The following is a 20,904-nucleotide window of genomic DNA, read 5'->3' as shown; positions in this document are numbered from 1 at the left end:
AAGGGTTTCATTCCCCTTTGGAAGCTAGGATTAGCGTTCATTACAAGAAGAGCATTTCCTCGTCCTGGTTGGGGGTGGAGAGCGCCCCCCGGGCAGAGGTCCCCCCACTGATGCTTTTCTCTCTCTCCCACGCAGTTCCATGTTCATCCGCTGGCCCGGCTGCTCTCTAGGAAGCCATGCTTGGATCCTTATAGCCATGTTTCAGCTCGCCCTGGATCTGCCCGCGTGTGAGTCCCTGGGCCCGGGCCCCGAGTTCCGGCTGCTGCCGCGGCTGCCCCACCGGCCGCCCCGCTTGTGGAGTTTTAAGAGCGGACAGCCCGCCCGGGTCCCAGCGCCCGTGTGGAGCCCCCGGCCGCCCCGCTTGGAGCGTGGTCACAGTCACGGGCATCTGCTGAGTCCCCGGGCCCGACGGGCGCACAGACCCAGGGACCAGGTGGCCGCTCTGGGGCCCAAAGGGGGGCTGGGCAAGCCCCCAGCTGCTGCCAAATCCAGCCCTTCCCTGGGCCCCTCATCCTCTGCGGGGGGCAGTGGAGCTCCCACGGACCAGCAGGCCCTCCTGCGGAGGGGGAAGAGGCACCTGCAGGGGCCCGCCTTCAACAACTTTGACTTCCAAGGCAGCAGGCCCACCACGGAGACGGAGTTCATTGCCTGGGGGCCCACGGGGGAGGAGGAGGCCCCGGAATCCAATACATTTCCAGGCGTTCATGGCCCCACCACGGTCTCCATCTTCCAAACACGGAAGACAGCTGTGGCCACTGCCACCGCCACCGCCACCACGGCCACCTCCGTGACACTGCAGACTCAGGGGCTCACCGAGCCCCTGGACCCCAGGAGTGGGAAACCGGTTGGGGTAAGCACAACGGAGCCTTCCACCAGCCCCAGCAGAGACAGTGGCAAAGTCAGCAAGCCCCCGCGGGTTCTGGGGGAGACCTCAGGTACGCCCACCTCTTTTCTGGTTGGTGCTGGGTTGGGGGGATATTTTTTGGGGGGGGTGTGGCTTAGGAGGGATGCTGAGCTGTGCCTGGGTGATGCCGTTTCGTGAGACTCTTCATTTCCCATCAGGGAACCTAAAGCCATAGCCCCTCACGGGAAGATGGGGCGCTGTGTGTCTGTGAACTTGCACGTGTATATGTCCTGACAAATCTGGGTTGTGCTCTGCAAGGAAGGGCCAGGCTCTTCTAGCTGCTGGAAGGGAGCAGGGAGAGGGTCTCTCCCTAGAGGTGGCCCTGAAGTGGGCACTGTACCCACCCTGCCTGTGTAGGGGTGTCTGAGCCCCACCAGACACAGGGAAACATCTTCCTGAATGGCAGAACTTCAGCTCCTGGGCCAGCCTGGGAGTTAGATGTGGGCACATCTGCTGATAGAGACAGGGTATGTGGTGTCTTCAAAAACCCTCAAGGGTATGGCCCTAAGGAGGGGCAACTGTCAGACTGGCCGAGAATTAGCAATTACCTTAAACAGCAGGAGAGCCGGAGGCCGTGTATCAGGAGGAGCTTGCTGTGGTGTTAGCTGAGGCTTTGCGCACTGACTCAGGTGGGGGGTGTCTTGTCCCTGAAGATGGGTTAGGAGGTGTTTGGAGGATGGAGATCTGACAGATGGCTTCGGTTCTCCTGCCCGTGTTATTCTAGGTGTGTGTAGACAACTAGCATTTCTTGGCTTTGGAATATCTTGCTGCAACGTCGTTTCGTTGTTCCTTCTCCTCCTGTAACTCCTCCAATTGCTTCGAAAGGAGTAGCCCTTGAAAATCTCCCAGGCCAAAGCTTGTCCCTTCGCTGGTAGGCCCCCTGCATGTACCCAGCTTCAGGCCGGCCAGGGGACAGCCAGAATCCTGGACCCCCGTGTTCCCACCCACTGCCAGCATCCTTGGCTTCTGTGAACAAGCCGTGGCCCCATGCCCCACCATGACTCCCAGGTTTACAGATCGTGTCCGTGCCTGCACATCCTAAACTGGCAGCGGTATTTGCTGACTTGCAAAACAGGATGCACGTTCCAGGGCATGAGCCCAAAGGGGTGGGGGCACCATGCAGCCTCCTCCACCCCCGGCTTGCTTCTCCACTTCCTCAGGGTTTGGACCTGACACGGATCCTCTACAGAACCCGGAGGACAGAGAAAACTGCTCGTCAGGGTCCCTCTGCAGCCAGGTTGCCATGCTGTCCCTTGCACTCCGTGTGTGCACCACGTTCTGTATCCCGGCCGACAGGCAGGGTATGATCAGTAGCTGGACAGGTTTCCAGGGAGCGGGTGGCCTTTGTTCCATGACTTACTTCCTTCCTTCACCTGGATAAGAGAACTGCGGTTTTTATTCTGCGTGATTCTTCCCTTGAGAGCAACATATCTGTGGAAGCAAAGCCAAGCTCCACCTCAACGCCAGGGGCCGGGGGCCGGGATGGAGGGACGGAGGCTGTGAGCTTGGGGGTGTCACGGGAGAGGGTCCGCAGGGCTGTGCCTCAGCTGTCTTCCACATAGCCCCCTTCTGGGGTCTAGAGACACACAGACCCTGCCATTCATCTTCTCCGTGCCAGGCGCCCAAGAGCAGTTTACAAAGCATTCATTTTTACCTCAATAAACTCGCAAGCCATCATCATGATAGAATTTAGTGGTGCGTTCATTTATTGTCATCTCCTCTGCCTACGTCACTTACTATATAGACATGGATGAGAAAATGAGTTCCCATTTCTTCCAAATTACATCTGTTATTACTGAAGTTAAATGCCCGGGACAGCATTGTAAGGTTTAGCAAATTAATTCCTAGTGCACTGGACATTGCTAATCCAGCTTGACAGACGCTTATCTTGGAAAAGGTTTATGGTTCTTCATAACATAACCTGCTGCTAGACTAGTTTGTTCAGCACAACAAACTTAAAAGGGGGGTAAGCATGTGTGCTTGTTTCTAATGCAGAGAGATGTTCATTCTGGGAAGTGATGCTGGATGCTGAGTAGGGGCAGCCAGTGGTCCTCAGCTTCGAGTTCAAGGCAAGGAAAGAGAGGAAATGCTGACTCCCCCAACCGGGCTCATCAAAGCTCAGCTGGTCCTACATAAGTGATCCAAGCCCCAGGGCATTGAGAGCCCAGGCAGGGGTCCTGCAGATCCCCCTAGTCAGCAGATGTAGACCTAGGCCCCCAACTCGTTGGAGTATGACTGCTACTCACCCTTCTCCGACAGGATTTAAGGCAGCAAGGGCGGTCTTGGGGATCCCAGAGCTGTGGTCCGGGGACCCTTGCGCACCACGGTGAGCGGTACGTGCTTCCAGGCTGCAGATCTGCGTGTGAATCTGGGCTCTGCTGCACGTAGCTGGCTGACCCTGGGAAAGTTCTCTTCTCTGTTGGCTACATTTTCATTTATGAAAGTTTAGAAATATCTCTCCTAAATCGTTGCTGTGAGGTCTCAGTAAATCAATCCCAAGTACAAAACACGGCGCCTGGCAACTAAGAATCCTCTATCCATGCCAGATGTTTTTATACCCAGCAAGAGTGACTCTGAGGAGAGGGTTACAGGCGTCAAGGACAAACAGGCCCAGATTTGCCCACTCACAGCTGGGGGGTGCCCCAAAGTCTGGAATGAAGGCTTTAGGAAGTGATATGAAGAATTTGATAAGTCAATTCTGTGGTCAAAAGAAGTGTCTTTGGAATCAGATTTGGGAAGTTGTTTTATTTTTGCTTCTGTAGAGAAACGTTTAGAAGGGGAATGTCTAAACATTCCTGTCTGTCCATAGCACAGGCATTGATGGGTGTAGAAAGGGCAGGTGGCTGGTGATCTGGGGCACTCTGAAATCTGTCAGGAGCTAACATTATATGGAAAAGCTGCCGGAATTGTCTAAGGGCCCACTTGACGTGGTCACGCTCCACGTAAAGCGGTTGGGAAATCTCTCTAGTTTTAGTGTGGTAGTTGAGCGTGCCGCAGCCTGCCTGCCAATTCTTGGCTTCATTTGTATTAGCTGCGTGAACTTGGGCAGCTTCCTTCTTATCTCTGTGCCTCAGTGGGAATTACAGAATTAAAAATCTCATAATGTTGTAAAGATTCAGTGAGATAGTACATACCAGGTGCTCAGTGCCTGGCACATAAAAGTTCCTCAGGACATGTTTGCTGCTGTTAATACGATAATGATGATGGTGGAAATAATGGTGGTGATGTTGGAGATGATGGTGCTGGTGATGGTTTTGATGGAGATGGTGTAGACGGTGGTAATTATGATGGTGGAGATGATGGTGCTGGTGGTACTGGTGATGGTGGTGATGGTGATGACAATGTTGATTATTGTCCTTGTGATGATTTGCTGTCACCGGCTTACTGCTCCATGGTGACATCATTTGATGAGGTCCCACACTCTCATCCCTGACCTTGGTGCTCCGAGCAGAGGAGCTGCTTGGGGTGGAAAATCACCTGGCTCAGGTTCACCAAGGCATTGAGCTGCAGCCTCACACGGTGCTGGCAGAGACTGAGCGTCAGACGGTCAGCACTTCACCTGAGGTCCGGAAAAGAGGGCTCACCACAGTGAAGCGCTGTTCTCCCGTGACAGCTCTCTTGCTGGTTGTATTCTGAGTCTGGAATTACAGTGTCTCCCAGGAGAAAAACGGAAAAATGGAAAGTCATTTCCTGGGCTTTAATCTTAAACCTCGTAAAGGGAGCTGTGGGCAGTTTAAGCCAGCTGGTTTCAGTCCCCGCGTTTGCCCACTGCGGGATCTCCTGGGCATTTGGCCTGCAGTTAGCGCTCAGTAAAGATTTCCCAGACCTGACGTTCCTCGACCCTGCCTGCTGGCCCCCGGCTCCTGCCTGCACAGACACATCTGACGCTTTCCCCACCTGCCTGTGTTCACAACTCCGGGAAGGTGCACTGCCCAGGAGGGCCCAGGTCCCCATTGTCATTCGAGATGTGTCCCCATCTGGATCAGTCACAGATCTGTGACAACCAGCAGCTCAAGGATGCGATGGCTCAGATGTCCTCCCAGTTCTGTCTGGTAATTTTTACACTGGAATCCACTCACGCGTTTCCAAGGATGATTTCCAGGTTCCTTTGTCCTTGTCACCAGGGGGCCTTCAGTGTCCTCTTGGTGGGACGGGCTGGTGTTGTCTTCTCTCACCCTGCTGGTCAGATGACCTGAACTGGAAGCGGGGAGACCTTGGGATCAAGTCCCATGGTGATGGAGTAGTTTCTAAATGCCGGGATCGGAGGGGAAGGGAGAGAGAAGCAGACGTAACAGAGAGAGACACGTTCCTCCCCTTCTGTTTAAAGCTGCGATGGCGGTTTAAATGCTGAGCCCCTTTTAATTAACTTGCTGGGTGTTTGCTGCCAGGGAAATGAATCCGTCCTTAATTTAAAGATATTTGAAGCAAATGACTCACGAACTTCAAAATTTTGAGTGGCTTAATTGGGATAAGAGCATCAACGAACAAGTGAGCTTGTGGAGCTTTTCCTCAACATCCTAAACTCTGCAGACAGCGAGGCTGGTCTTCGGGGTCTTCACTGGGACTTCCCGTATGGATGCGGTGTGGCTTGTCCTGCCAGCTCTGGTTCTGGAGGGTCACCTGTCCTGGCCACAGGCGGGATCGTGTGTGTCTGCTGATGGCGCCGGGACCTGTCCAGCCTCCCTGAGCACTCCCCTGCCTTTGCTGAGCAAAGCTGTGTTCACACCAAGTGGATAAATGGGCTGACTCATTAAAGCTAGCCTTGGATTCTCCTGGAGATGACTCCATCACCGGCTTCCTTTTATTCCCTTCACATGCTTCCTGCTCCAACTTACTGCATTTAGTGCTTCTTAAGCTCTTTGTTTCCCTCAGGGCCTCATTCCTCTTCTAAGAGCACTTCGGGATCAGGAAGTTTCTTTAATTCTTATCCCAAACCATGGTGGCCGTCCTCCTGCGCTTTCTACCTCTGAGCGGTGGCCCTCCACCCACCCTGGGCTTGTTGTCCTCCCCAGGCCCTCAGAAGATACAGGAAGAGACCTGAATTGATGCCTCCTCGATCTGGAAACCAGTGTCCTCTAAGCGTGCCGGTGGGGCTGCCAGTGATCCAGGGCCTGGGGGGCTGCAGGAGACACACCCCTGCAGGATGCATCTCCCCTCCACGGGAACCACATTCACAGATGCTTTTGATATACGGTGGTATATGGTTTCATCCACTCACAGGGAATGATTTTAAGTGTTGAAATTAAATATTAGACAGAACATCATTTTTAGAATTTTTATTTGACTATGTTAAGAGAACTGGTCTCAGAGTTTCTGGCTTCTGATCAATTGCACAGCGAACGATCCACTCCTTAGTTGACGTTAAATGCTGCACCTTGGGGCAGGGAGGGGCCAGGGGGTGGAAAACCCATCCCTGTGCCCTCTTTACAAGGAGCTTAAAAATCTCTTTGGAAAAGCCAGACAGGGAAGGGCGCGAGAGGAAATGTCACAAACACCACGTAGGCAATAATAGCTCAGGTGTTATTCTGGAAACACAGATGGGGGAGGAGGGGCGAATGAGGAGAGTCCTGATGGACGGGGAGGGTGAACAGGGGCAGAGGCCAGGGAGGCCAGCGCTGCTGGAAGCCCAGAGGCCTGCCTGGTAGAGGGAGCCCGGGGAGGTGACCCCGGGACTGTGTTCTCACGTCTAGAACAGGATCTGGAAGAGAAAACCCTTGGGGTCCCTGGTCCAGCTCTGAACTGATACAGCAACGTGAGAGGCATGTGTCCTTCTGCCGAGCACCAGAAGAACGGCCTTGGTGCCGTTTCCCTCCTGTTTTGTCATCAGTGAAAGGAGAGCCCTGGAGAGCTTTGGCATTCCCCGCTTACAGCGTCAACAGCCTGCCTGCCAGCCGGGGGGCCAGGCAGTGGGCCCAGCAGTTCCCGGGCGCAGGCAGGCTCTGGGGTCATCAGGGTGGTTGCTGGCAACGGGGTTTCAGAGCCTCTGTTTGGGGTGAGACGTCACCCGTTCTGTCCCCCGCCCCTGCCCAGGAGTGGTCCTGGGTTACAGTGACTAACGTGAAAGGGCCCAAGTGATTACAACTGAGGAAGAAACAGTGCCGTCACCTCTGCAGCAGGTAGGTTCCCAGTGAAGGTCAGGGCTCCCCAGAGCTCCATGCGCAGTTCCGGAGACTCAGCCCCGACTGCCGGGTGATGGACGTGCCACACGGTCAGACAGGAAGAAAGACCAGACCTCCGGTCTTTGCTTTCGATGTGGCTCAGCGACTCTCTGCCCTGAAGTCTGTGGCTGGGAGGTGAGGATCAGTGATAACAGAGGATGCGGCTTCCCTTTCCAGAAGTTTCCTTTGGCAGCAGGGATGCCGAGTCTGTCTGGGGAGCTGTGTGGGAGACAAAGCTGGGGCTGGTGGGGAGAGCCCCTGCCTTTACGGGACCTGCCGCAGGCCCTGGAGGCCCGCCTGCGGGCCAGTGGCATGTCCTCGACTGTGCACGTGACCTCGGGGAGTCCCGGCTTCCCTGCCTGCAGAACTGGGAAATGCTTTCCACCTCGCGAGGCCGTCCTGAGACTCGACCGTGTTGACCCCGGTGGAGCGCGGAGCTTGCGGCATGCCAGGGCAGAGCTGATGATGGAGTCCACCTCCTCTTGTGGCTACCTTGGGGGTCGGAATGGCGCCAGCGCTGGGAACGTGCTACTTGTTTTGTGTCCTTCAAATGCTCCCCGAAGGAATTAGGCTGAGGATGTGCAGGTACCCAGCCAGAATTGTTCTAGCTCTTCTGTGACCTTTCTCTGCCCTGGAAGGCTTTCAGCAATCAGACCTACCCCGGAAACCCAGACCCCCTAACGAGCCACATCGGCAGCCCCGTGTGTGTTTGGGGGCAGTCACACCAAGGGGAGGTCATGAGCTGGAGCATCCTTTGCACGAGGACAGCCTGCTTCTCTCCAGACCCCCCTGGAACACAACCCTCCCCCAATAAGGAGCCCAGGAAGGACTTGCCATGCTTCACTCTCCATGTTCTCAAAACTGGCCTGGGGGGCAGGGGGTGGTGCTGATGCTGAGGGAGGCTCAGCCGTCGAGAGTCGGGGGGCAGGTGGGTCCCCACCCAGCTCTCCTCACCCCCAGGCCAGGGCCCTTTCCATGACTCCGGGGGGACCCTCCCCACCACACACCCCTGTTGCCTGAAGCTTCAGGACATCCTGAGTGAGGTGGAGACAGGGGTCCTAAGTCCGAGAGGAAGACGATTGTCTTATTTGCTTGCACTTTCTGGGCCATGTGTGAGGTCCAGTGATGAAAGAACCTTCCCTGTCCTCTTGGGCCTTCAAGAAGCTCCCGGAGCAGGGGGTCTCCACCAGCAAAGCCTAGGCCAGGGGCGTGGAAGGGTCAGATGTGAAAACACGGTGTGCTTTCACACGCTGCCCAGAAAGGCCAGCAGCTAGGGCCCTGGCCAGGACTCCACGGGTGTGTCCTTGGGCCGAGGGCAGAACCCCTGAGAGACGCACACCTGGGTCCTCTTCTCTATCCCCCATCAGCATGAAGGAGGGCACCGGCATCCTCTGTGGGGATGGGGCAGGAGGGGCCCCCCCGGAGGACAGAGGCAGCTGGAGAAAGCTGGGCTGGGAGGAGGGTGCCAGAGAGCAGGAGAAGGAAGTGCCGGGGCTCTAGGGCAGGACCCCTGACCATCCAGACGCACAGCCCGAGTTCCGAATACACATTTGCAAATGCTCCCTTAACTCACTTCCAACGCACCTACATTTTCATAGAAAATGTAGCCTGCCGAAAGCAGTGGTTCTAAACACTCGAGTGGTGCCCTGAGTGTGATTTAGAGGCAACACAGAGGAAGGTTACTTATGATAAAGGCTGGTCTGTGTACATCTTCACTGGGAAGCATAAGGAGGTGGTCAAAGGCACCTCCTCCCTGGCCCTGGGGCATCGCCAGGAACATGATGCCAACACGAGCTGAGACAGGTGTCTTCTGGGCCTTGAGGGCACGTGACTTTCTGAAATGGTGAGCAGCTCTCTGCAACCTTGGGGACAAAAATAATACAGCTTCCTTTTGATGTGCGTGGTGGTTGCATTCTGGGAAACTTCGGTGCTCCTTAAAATCATGTAAAGTATACTCTGGGTCTGTACGTGGAGGCAAAGGAGGGTCTCCGGGCTCAGAGCATTCAGAATGTGCCTGAATGTGTGGCGGGACGTTCGCAGTCACACAGGACAGAGGGCCGTCTCTGGGGGAGCACGTCTGTCCCCCGCACTGCAGGGCGGGTGACATCGCAGCCTTACTCAGCTGATGCCAGTCATCGTGACAACCAAATGTGTCTCCACATTCCAAGATGCCCCTGCCCCCCGAGAATCCCGGCTGCAGTCCTAGGCATCCCTGGGCCTCGCCCTCACCTGCGTGCCGCACACAGAAGCTTTCTTCTGTGTGTGAGTGTCCTGGGGCTGCAGCAACAAGTCACCCCAAACTGGGGGGCTTAAAACCACAGAAGTTCATTCTCTCCCAGTTCCAGAGGCCAGAGGACCAAAATGAAGGTGTGGGCAGGGCTGGGCTCCCTCCACAGGCTCTAGGAGAGCATCCTTCCTGCCTCTTCCAGCTGCTGGGCACTCCGGTGTCCTTGGCTTGTTGCCACATCCCTCTAATCTCGACCTTGTCCTCAGATGGCTTATTCTTTCTGTGTCTTTGTCTCTCCTTATAAGGACACCCGTCATTGTATTTAGGGTCCACCCTGATAATCCAGGATAGTCTCATATTGAGACCCTTAATGTAGTTACATCTGCAAATGTCCTTTTTCTAAATAAGGTCATATTGACAGGTTCCAGGGATTAGGACATGGCTATCTTTGCGGGGGGGCCTGCTGTTGAACCCACTACAATGGGAGGAGCTTTCATTAGCTCTGGCTGGGGTTGGCAGTGCCTGGGAATTTTCTCCTGCAGAGGCAGGGAAAATTGCAGATTTTTTCATCTGCCCCCAGTCCTGGCATTGCTGGAGAGGTAGGCAGACCTGTGGGGGGAGAGCATTAGCCCAACCCTCACTGACCCTCCCCCACGAGGCCAGAGCTACCCAGAGGCCCTGGAAGCCACTGGGGCTTGGAGCAAGTTTCCTTTTGTATAAACTGAGCTTCACAGACAAGTCAGAGATTAAAATGCTTGAGCTCCCAGTGGCCTCATCCCTGTAGATCATCATTCACTCACTTGTTCATTCAGTTCAAGTGTTTACTGAGCACCTACTATGTTCCAGGCTCTGCAGTGACATCAGAAGACAACACACACACGGTCTTTGTCCCCTCCAGGGGCAGCAGACAGACAGACACATGTAAAAACACACATAAGGAAACCCCATGTACGAACGTGTGCGAGGAGGGTGCACACGAGGTGGGTGGGTGAGTGTGGCCGGGGAGGCAGGCCTCCCCACCCAAGGACCCGAATGATGAGAAGGAGGGAATGGCAGGGAAATGGAAGGTGTAGGCAAAGGAAACCGTGTGATGTGATGAGTGACAGATGGGCTCTGAGGGGCGGGTCATACGAATTGGAGTTGGGGAGGTCAGAGTGGTGGCTGGGGCGAGGTTGCGAGGTGCTTGGGGGCGACCGTAAGGGCTCTGGGTTTTATCCTGAGTGTAATGGGGTGAACAGAGTGCCGTAGTCCTGCAGAAGCTCCTGGAGGGCAACCGTAGGGGAAGGACAGGAGTGCGGGTGATGGAGGCAGCCCAGTGGAGAGGGGAGGCTGGCGGTGGGTGGACTTACTGAAGAATCGGACGGGGCAGTGAGGAGAGAGAACAACCTGGAAGGCCTCCAAGTGTTGGGTCTGAGCAACTTGTGTCTTCAACTGACAGTGGTGCCTTTGGCTGAGACGGGGCAGCGTGGGCGGGCACAGATTGGAAAAGGACGTCAGCCGCTTTAGCCATGTCGAGGCCAAGCTGCTGTGTGCGCTGTCCAGGTGGGGACGTCTGCGGATTTCTGGACTTGTGAGTTTGCAGCTGGGGAAGGTCTGGCCTGGGGTGGAGACTCAAAGCCCTCCGATGTCTGGGTGTGGAGGGTTGAGATCACCTGGAGGGAGTGTGGATCGCATGAGACGGGGATGGACACAGGGCCCTGGGGAGTCCGGGAAGTGTGAGGAAGAGGAGGAGGTGGGGGGGAGGGAGCAGGAGGGTGGTAAGTGGAAGCCTGGAGGCGGGGAGAGGAAGGAGGAAGGGGGGGGGGGGGGGGGGGGGGGAGAGAAGGAGAGAGAGGGGGAGGAGAATGTGGTCCAGTGTCAGAGCTCCTGGGAGGCCAGGGAGGTGAGAACCAAGGGAGCGTCACCCTTGTCCTGTGTCAGGGGTGGACTACTGGAGGCTTGGTGAGAAGATGCCCCGGTGGAGCGGATGGGGGCGGGCGGTGAACAAGCAGAGGCGGAGGGTGGAGCTGGAGATTTTGCGCAGTCCAGGCTGCGAGGGAAGGGGGAAAGCGGAGGGGAGAGGACCACAGAGGTGACACAGGACTTTGCTGTCTTGTTTTGTTGTTTGTGATGAGGGAGCGTTCAGGCACACTGCCTGCCCGCGCGAATGGTCCAGCAGAGAATGAAAACTCACGGTGGGGAGAGAACAGAGATACTGTGAAGGCAAAGTCCTTAAAGGACGAGGGGCTGGCCTTGGTGGCTGGAGGCCAACGTCTGTGCTCAGTGGAGAAGGCGGACGAGTTGGACTTCGGTAGAGAGACCGGAGGTGATGAGGGGAAGGCAGGTCTGGGAAGCCCTGCTTTTCCCAATGATGGACACCCCCCCTTTTAACTTGAGAACCTGTGCCAGCGCGAGTGGGAAGTGGCCCTGAGGGGCGTGAAGAGGAGGCTCTGCCCCCTCAGGCGTGGACAGACGGTGGGCAGGTGCACACGGAGATCAGCCCGGATGGAGGTGGGGCATGTGAGCTGGTGGGAAGGAGGTGTCTGGGGGCTGGGAGATGTGGGCCCGAGCCTTCCAGGGGCAAGTGCGGAGGCCGCGTGGCAGGAGTGAGGCTGAGTGTGGGAAGAGAAGAAGCAGGGCAGAGGGCTGGAGCCCGTGCAGGGAGGTGGGGAGGATGTGGAAGTCCTGGTCAAGAGCAGGTTTGGAGCAGGTTTTTCTAAGTTCCAACAGCAGCCACGGGAGAACTACCCCCACATGTGCAAGCCAGCTTCTGTCCACACTGACACTGGCAATGACCCGGACCCCACCTGTGGCCCCTCACCTGGTGAGGTAACCTCGGTGTCCTCACCTGGTTAGGTTGCGGGTCAGCAGACGTGGAAGAGTACATCCCAGCTGCCACCCTGTACCAACTCCTGCATCCCCTCTACCAGGGCCTTGCAGCCTCCACCTGCCCGGTCAAACCGGTTCTTGGGAAAACATCACCAAGTTCACAGAACATCCCGGGCTCTTTCTGCTGCCTTCCACCTCGAAGCCCATGAAAACGTCAGCCCCTTCCAGGCGTAAGGGTCAGTTTCTCCTCCATGAGAGTCTTGCCCGAGGCTGGAGGCCCTGCCAGCCACAGAATGGCCATCTGGAGTGCACCTTTTAGCAGTCTTCTCTAATCCACACCAGGACTGGCCCTGCTCCTGGCTGAGACTCAGACCCAGACTCAGAAACGAGTCCCTCACTCTTCCCTCTGAGGTCCAGGCTTTATTGGAAATCACATTCTGTCCCCGTACTTGTGTGGACATTCAGGGTGTGTGGACCCCAGGCCCAGGACTGGTGCTGCATTCAAAACAGTGGTCAGTGGTCAGCTGCCTGCTTGGCAAGACTGGGGTGCACTTCTGGCCAGTGGACGGCTGACACATCCATGGATATCAGACTGGGCACTATTTCCAGAGGCTCAGGAGACAGTGAGCCATCGAGGGCGGCAAGATGCAAGGCCAGCAGCATCTCGGCTCCTCTGGTTTCTCGGCAAGCAGCTGAGGACAGGCTGGTGCCTCCAGTCCATTATTAGGAAAACTGAAGCATCCAGGCAATGAACACACTCTGATCTACCCTGCCACTGCCATGAGCTTCCATGCGGTGGGCGCCATGCAAGGCAGAGCCCCACCTGGAGCAGGTGGAGGCGGGCAGGGAGGCTTTACATTCCTGGGATATCCTGAAGTCTCGTGCCCACCGTCCTTCTGGCCAGATCCCCAGATATCAGTTCTTCCCATCTGCAGTTTATCCTTGGAATCTTGATCACCATCGAGACACTTAAAATCCCTGTCCATCCCCCCAAGGTGGACAGGCACCTCTCTGCTCCTGAGTTAAGAACCTGGCAGCTGGGAGGGTGGTGGGGGGAGAGGAGGCCTCCTGGGGTCCGGCCCCTCAGGAGTTTCCTGGGGGAGGAGTGGGTCCGGGGCACAAGGTGGAGAGGAAATCTCCATGAGGAGATGTGGCCCAAGATGGAAGTTTCCAGGGGCTTGATGTTTCTCTCTGAATGGGCTAAGGCAAGGGCACCACTGGCCATGGAAGGATGGGCCTCATGTCTGACGGCCCACCTGGACCCATCACCCTGATGGTCATTTGTTTATGCACTCACTCGTACAAACCCACTTAGAGGCATCCCAGTTTCCAGGCTGTAATAGTCACCTGTGCTGTGTAACAAAGTCTGCAAGTTCAGGGGCTTAACACCACCTACTTGTCAGTTTCTGTGGGTCCTTCACTGGGTCCTCTGCTTGGGGTCTCATGGGCTCTGGGCTCCAGAGGTGTCAAGCTGGGAGCAGAGGTCTAACTGCTCTGAGGCTCCTGGTTACCTCCTACACCTGGGCCAGGTGCTCATCTGGAGGCCCGACTAGGGGAGGGCCCACATGCAGCTCATTCCAGGCGTCACTTCCTCATGGCCGTGAGACTGAGCCCCACACCCCAGTGAACCCACTCAACTCCCCTGAAACACGGATTTTAGCAGCAGCTCTGCTACCCAAGCAACTTTCCTGGAAACGTCCATCTGGGGCCATATCTCCTCATAGAGTTTTCCTCTCCTCCCCCAGCCCACCGTCCTGTGGTCTCTCTGTCATCAGAACCAGCCTCGCTGGGCCTGTCGCCTCTGTCCTGAGGACCCCCGTCAATCTCCCCATCAGCCCCTGATGGTCATGGGGCCTGCGGAACCCAAGGGTGCTGTCCCTAGTCTCCTGCCCCTCTTGACCTGGCCAGCTTGGAGCCCATTGTTCTTTTGTGTCCTGGGGAAGAAAATCATTGAAATAAATTATGCATCAACACCTAGAGATGGATCCTTAATTAATACACTCAGCCATCTCGGCTTCCCACTTGTAAACAGCACCTCCAGGGAATGAATAAATGGCCTGGCTCCTGACCTCAACACTGACAAGATCTCCATTTTCTTGTGTCAGGGGAGCCAGTCAGAGTGGGAGGAACCCTCGACAGGGTCTGTGTCCCCATGGGTGTCACTACGCTCACCGGGGCACTTGGGTGGTCCAGCTGGAGCATGAGGGCTGGGCATTACTTTAACTTGATCACCCCTGAAAAGTCCTGTTTCCAAATAAGGGAGCATTCTGAGGTCCTGCGGGTTAGGACTGCAACATAGCTTTTGTGAGGGACACAAGTCCACTCAAAATGCTTGTCATTGGGTTTAGGGCCCACCCAGATAATCCGGGATGATCTCATCTTGAGATCTTTAATTTGATTACATCTGCAAAGACCCTTTCCAAATAAGGTCACATTCCCAGGTACTCAGGGTTAGAACTTCAGCATCTTTTGTGGGGGCACAAAGTTCAACCCATAAAAGTACCCCCTTCTTTCTGCCCCCCATTGTCAACCAAATACAGCTCCTCTCTCCTGTCTGTGTAGCCCTATGAGAGCAAATCCTTGAGGAGGGAGTGTTTGGTAAGATGGCTGTGGAGGGAAGGGGCTCTTCATCCCTGAGAACAGAAGTGTCTGGAAGTTTTCCTCGACTACACGTGGATTATTTAGCGTCCTGTCAGAGGAGGAACGGGGAGGAAGAGAGACATGTCTGCAGCATGTTTAGGGCAGAGGTTCTTGTAGAGGTTGCTTTTGTTGTTGACTTTGGCTTTGGGGGAAAAACAACCCTAGAAGACACTGAAAGAGAATTCTAGGCAGTGAGCTTGGTACAGCTGTTCCAGAAGCTGGGATTAATCTGCAGCTCACCTAGAGAAGAAGCAGGATGATGGGAAAACGCTTAACTTCCTCTTGATCTCGTCTCATTCTTACAAATTTTAAAGACAAGCAAAAACACCAGCCGCTGTTTCCCCTGCTGGATATGTCAATTCCTGGAAGGTGTGCGTGTTTCCTGCTGGTCCAGACAGCAGAAATGTTGCGGGGCCTCCCCGTTCTGCAGCTGGAGATGGCACCACAGAACCTGAGGCCCGCCTTTCAGGCCAGAGCCAGAGGGGAGGACGCATGTCCGTAGGAGGAAAACACCAGCCCTTTCTGTCCTGCGGTGCTGAGCCCACACCTGCCAGATGGAGGCAGCCCCATCCTCCTGAAGCAACAAGGATTTCTGGAGCACCTGTCAGGGGCAGGGTGGAGCTGGGCATCCAAAGTTGCACAGAGAAGAACAGACACTCCAGCCCCCCTCTGACGCTTGGTCCTTGAGCAGGTCTCGTCCCCTCCCTGGCTGGATCGAACTTTGCCTGCACCCCTCCTTCTCCTCCAAGGAGAAAGTATGTCCTTCTCCCTTGGGTATCTCTTCTTAGTCTCACTCGTAGGTTCAGCTTCTGAAATTTAAAGAGACTGCAGATGCTTTACCATGAGAACATTTTATTGTTGTTTTTTGAAGTAACTGGAAGAGCTGACATTTGCTCAGAGTCTTTCAAGATGTCATCTCCAGGGAAGAGCTGCAGCCTCATCTTGGCATTTTAAGTGCCCTCCGAGAGCTAAGAAAAGTACAGGATATCGAAGCATCTTGTTGTACACTTTAAATATATTTAAATTTGTCAATGATACCTCAATAAAGCTGAAGGAAAGGAAAAGAAAAGTACAGGGCAGGGCAGGCAGACTGAGGGGCCGTGGGCCTGGTCAGCCAGTCATCTTGTCAGGTCAGCTTGAGAAGGAGGAGGAAGCAGGTGGTTTAAGGGACTGTGACCCCAAAGCTTGGCTGGTGGCATATGGAGGCCCACGGGGCAAGCTCACTCTGACACGGGGTGCTGTTTGCATGGATTTCCAGAAGCACCAGCTTCTACAGGCTCCCGGCCGCCCTGGGACAAAGGCAGAGGTGCTCACACAGTAGCATCTTAGGCTGGCAGCTTCTAGAGAAAAGCCGAAGCCAGGCTCTGGGATGGTGCCCTGCTCCCCACTTTTTCTCGGGTCCGATCCATCCTAGGGGGCCAGGGTTCTCTGCATTCACCATGAAGGGGTCTGGGATGTCCATCGCCAGCAGCATCCCCTCCACGCTGCCCATCCTCCAAGAACCCTCCCTGGAGGTGAAGGCATCCCCTCCTAATCTCAGCTGTGAAAGTAACAGAGAGGGAGCCCCCAGAGCCTTGGGATGGCCGTGGGACGTGCCCTCTAGGGAGAAAGGCCCCACTGGGAGGGAGCGATGTGGGCTTGCCTTCCCTCTCGGGGCCAATGAGGTGCATTTCCACAGCCTCCCAGGGTACAAGGACAAGCCCTTCAGCCAGAACCTCTGCTCAGAGGGCCCTTAACACACAGGTTTGGGGACAGCTGTGTCCCCCTCTTCCCCAGAGAGGCTGAGGAAGGGGGCTGCATGGTGATGTAGGACCCTTGAGGTCAGAGTGTACCAAAGAGGCTGTGCAGGTCCAGGGGACCCTATGCCATCTCATCTTAGGACCCTGCTAGGGTGTCACGTGGCCGATCTGGGCAAGGCCCAGCCTTCCAGGAGGAGGTGGGGTGGAGGAGTAGCACACAGATGCTGGAGGGAAGCTTCCCTGCCTGGCAGTTCTGCTTCCGCCGGTGCTCTGGTCCACCAGCTTTCACCTGAGTCCTGGAGCCCAGGACATTGTGCCATGCATGGCTGGAGGTCCTCAAGGAGTCCACTCCGAATTACGCTCTGCCCACAGACAGCCTCATCGATGCTAGACCTTTCTATAAACAAGAGCATCACCCCCACCCCGGGTGCCCCACGGTGCCCGATGCCAGCAGGTATAGAGCAGCTTCGTAGAAGCAGCACAGGACTGAGATAGCTCACTGGCCCCCTGCAGGACCTGGGGTGGGCCTGGGGCCCTGGGCCTCTGTGTGCACATCTGTAAAATGGGATGACCTCTGTGCCAGGCCTCCCTCGGCACGTGGGTAACGGATGCTGGAACTCTGGGTGAGTTACAGTGTGCCGTCATCATCTCACCTGCATTCTCAGGAGGCCCTTGGGAGGCAGCAGGGCCCCATGGGGCTTGGCTCAGGGTTTTCACTTGATTTATTTTTTTACGGACATGAAATGCGCCCTTCGGACTGCCTCCATTGGGGAGATGTGGGTCTGCACTTGCCCAAGGTCCCAGCTGCCCTGAGAACCACCGTCTCCAGATCTTGGGTGTAGAAGCAGGTCATCCAGTAGGGAGAAGATGCCCAGGCGAATCCCATTTGCTCGTTCTTTCATTCAATAAATCGTTCATTCAACCAACCAGAATATATCGAGTGCCTGGCTCTGTGCTATGGGGCCTTTATAGTCGTCGGAATAGTCTCTGCCCCCGTCCTCATGAAGCACGTGACTAGACCAGTGGGAACCAAGTACAACTGAGCAGCTGCCTTCCCTGTTCCGAGAAGCCTGTTCGCATTGTTCCGGAAGAACGGAGCAAGGAGAGCTAATCCTGTTCCCAAGCACAGGAAATCCACTGGGCATGACCTGTGGGGAAGTTCCAGGGTGTCCTGAGCTGCCCCAGAGTGGTCCGGGACGAGCCTCCCCCAGCCCCCATTGGTGGCAGGGCAAGGGCCGGACAAGGCCACTGTGACTTGTGCTATTTCCCAGATGCCAGAGAAGATTCTGGTGTTGTGATCTGCCCACACGCCATCGTCTGTGTCAGAGCCAGAAATAGAAGGCGGAAGATTCTTGCTCTGATTTCTGTGCTCATAATTCTAGGGCAAGATGCCCTTACAAAGTGTGGATCAAAGGAGACGGGGGGGGGTGGAGAGCCGAACGGAGCAGCTCACGCGAGGGCTGGGCCGCGCGAGCCGGGCCTTGCCAGTGCTCCAATTAGCTGCATTTATAACCCATCAGGTCCAAGTGTCGACTGGGCTCAGCCCAGGGAAAAACGGGAGCAATTTGCAAAAGGCCCTTTCAACCATGACCATGAACATCCATGTACAGACCCGCAAACCTCCTGAACCCCAGGCACTTGTTCTGGGCGGGGAGGAAGAAAGGTGCCAGCTGGGATGCTGCACCTTCTTAGAAGAAAGCAACACATGAGTTGAGCCCCAGAAAATGAAGGAAGGGAGTCAATTTGCAACTCCTGCCTTCACTCTTAATAATTAGATGTATCTCATACCCACCAAGAGCCAGGTTCTAAGTGCTTGGCTTGAATTCAATCTTGTAAGAGGCACAGCAGTTCTGGGAGACAGACACTCCTCTGCTCCTTATTCGGCAGTGGCAAAACAGAAGCACAGAGAGGTTAAGTGACTTGCCCAAGGTCACACAGGCTATAAGGGATGGAGTCAGGATTCCAGGCTTTAGGGATGTTATTGTAATGCACTGCACTACCCCGGGCTTTATCTCCTTCAATCTTCTCAACAACTCTTTGGAGTCTATCGCACAGATTAGGAAATAGAGACTAAAAGAGATCAAGGAGTCTGTGACAGTCGCAGACTGCTTGGCCCCAAAGGCCTGCTGTTCCCAGCACCCTGGACCTTTGAGCACGCACACGTATGGAGTCAGCCATCCCTTGGCCAAGCCTGGCTAAGCCTTCCTCCCCGCCATCCCCCCTCGTGGGGCCCTGGCCTTTCCCCTCCTCCTGACCTATTCCGACGTTCTTGGGAAGCCCCTTCTCAGCTGCCCACTCTGCAGCCCAAATGCAGCTTCTGCTGCTTCCCCAGGAGCTGCAGGCCCCGGAAGGTCCCAGCAAAGGCGGTTAGAGCATCTGAGGAAAGGGCGGGAGGGGGCTAAAGGAGCATGAGAGGGGCAGGAAAGCCCCCGCACCCCGACATAGCAACACCCCTGCATCAGCTTTGGGAAACGCCATCCCTTTCCCCAGCTGCCTGGGGACCCAGCCTGACGTCCTCAGGCAATGAACGAACGACAGCCCTGCTGTCACGTGATCTCAGTTCACGTCCCACTGGACAGAGGGACCCACAGGGGTGACGCCCTGTACAGTGCATGAGCTCTCGGTGGGCGTTCTCGGAAGGAAGGAAAGAGGCAGCCCTGAGGAGCCAGAGGTGGGGGTGGGGTGGGGAAGGGGCCAAATTTCTCACCTCCTTCTCAGCAGGTTGCAAGGTCCAGGGGCGTCCTCTGTCCCCAGGTCCCTCAAGCGCACCTCCCCCCCTCCCTCCGTGTCCCCGTCACAAGTCGGCTTGTCCACGTGTGCTGTCTGAGCTGCCGCCCGCCTTCACTGGGCGGGTGGAGGGAGCTCAGCTGGTCAGTGGATGTGGGGCTCCCCCCCAGGCCTCCGGCGGGACCCAGGGGTCCTTACTGCTAGATGGAGAAGCCAAGAGGAGCAGTCTGGGCTCAAATCACTTCAGACTAGACAACAGCCTGTCTCCCGCCCTGACTGTCACTTCTGGGAGAGGGGGATGGGTGATTCCCAGAAGGGATGGGGTAAGGCACGCAGGGTCCCGGCTGGGGACCCAGGGTTGGGGCTCTGCCTTAGAGGAGTCTGTCGCCTGCCACACACCCTGCCCACAGACGGCCCGGGAGATGCTCCAAGGCAGGCATGTTGTGCTAGGGGGCCGGCCGCCCAGTGCCTCTGGGTCAGTGGCTGGCTCTGCCTGATCTGTTTCCTAAAGGCCCTGATTCTCTGTCTTCTGCCCTGGCCACCCCCAGCCAATCTAGGGAACCAGAGCTTAGGAGAAGAGGGCCAAGCCTCCTCAAGTCTGAAAACCAGCTCCGCTGCATCCTTGTTCTAATGCCTGACTGCTCTGTGCCTTACCTTTCTCACCTGTGAAACGGGGATACAAAAAATGCCCGCTTCATAGTGCTGTGAGGACGACAGGAGTTAATACTTGGGAAGTGCTCAGAACACGCCTGGCACACAGGAGGAACTATAAGGGGGTTTATTCCATACATTTCATAGTCTGCACGCAGCAGCCAGATCTGACGTTGCCACTCCCCTGCTCAGGAATCATCAATGGCTCCTCACTGTATACGAGAAAAGTCCATGCTCCCTAACCGGGTTCAAGGCTGTGGTCACCTCCACACATGGCCTCCAGGGACCCTTCTCCTTCCCAGGGCCTTACCTCTGCTTCCGGTATTTGCCCTGTTCCAGAGCCACTGGCCCCAAACACTCCCCTCCCACAAATCTCTCTCGAATCCGGTGTGGCCAGAAGTAGTCTCTTCCTTCCCTCTGTGCTCAGGTCGCCTTCCCTGTTGTGCTACAGAAATTACTGCAAAAGAAGACTGGAACGAGGCCCTCCCTCCCCAGTTAGCTCCCAGCCCCTTCCAAGCAGAACCCTGATAAGCGCTTTCTTTTTTCACCCTATATAACATATCGAGAGTAATTGCACCCACCGTGCTCCATAGTATCTATCAAATAAGTAAACGAACAGAGGATTTTTTTGCCCTGTTTTAAAATATTTTTTAAGAATAGTTGATTTACAATATTGTGTTAGTTTCAAGTGTATAGCAAATACATATATATGTATTCTTTTTCCTTATGGGTTATTACAAAATATCGAGTAGACGTCCCTGTGCTATACAGTAGGTCCTCATTGGTTATCTATTATATATATAGTAGTGTGTACATGTCAATCCCAAACTCCTAATTTATTCCTCCCTCCTCCAGTCAATTTTTTAAAAATCGATCTCCCAAAGGATTTTTTTAATGAAGAGCACGCCCCTGTTGCTCAGCCCCCTGTCCCCCAGCCGTGTGCACTGGGGGTGCAGGTGGGGGAGCCCCTCTGAACTTGGGGTGCAGAGCTCAGGTGGGATCCGCCTAGGTCTCTGCGGGGACACAGGTGTCCCAGAGGTCCTGGGTGTG

At 55.6% G+C, this 20,904-nt stretch overlaps 1 protein-coding gene across 1 annotated transcript in view; it reads left to right on the top strand.

Moving 5' to 3' along the window:
• The window catches only part of AJAP1 (adherens junctions associated protein 1), a 114,230-nt gene that overhangs the window by 53,347 nt on the left and 39,979 nt on the right, over window positions 1-20,904 (top strand). Inside the window, exon 2 of the mRNA XM_029230207.1 lies at window positions 136-935. Within this exon, the coding sequence (XP_029086040.1) occupies window positions 136-935 (800 nt within the window). The remainder of the gene's footprint in view (window positions 1-135; window positions 936-20,904) is intronic.

The sequence above is a fragment of the Monodon monoceros genome, unplaced genomic scaffold, assembly GCF_005190385.1.
Source record: "Monodon monoceros isolate NGI ecotype Baffin Bay Population unplaced genomic scaffold, NGI_Narwhal_1 Super_Scaffold_18, whole genome shotgun sequence".
Classification (NCBI taxonomy): Eukaryota; Metazoa; Chordata; class Mammalia; order Artiodactyla; family Monodontidae; genus Monodon; species Monodon monoceros.
The sequence above is the reverse complement of the archived record's forward strand: the minus strand, read 5'-3'. Positions and strand labels throughout refer to the sequence as shown.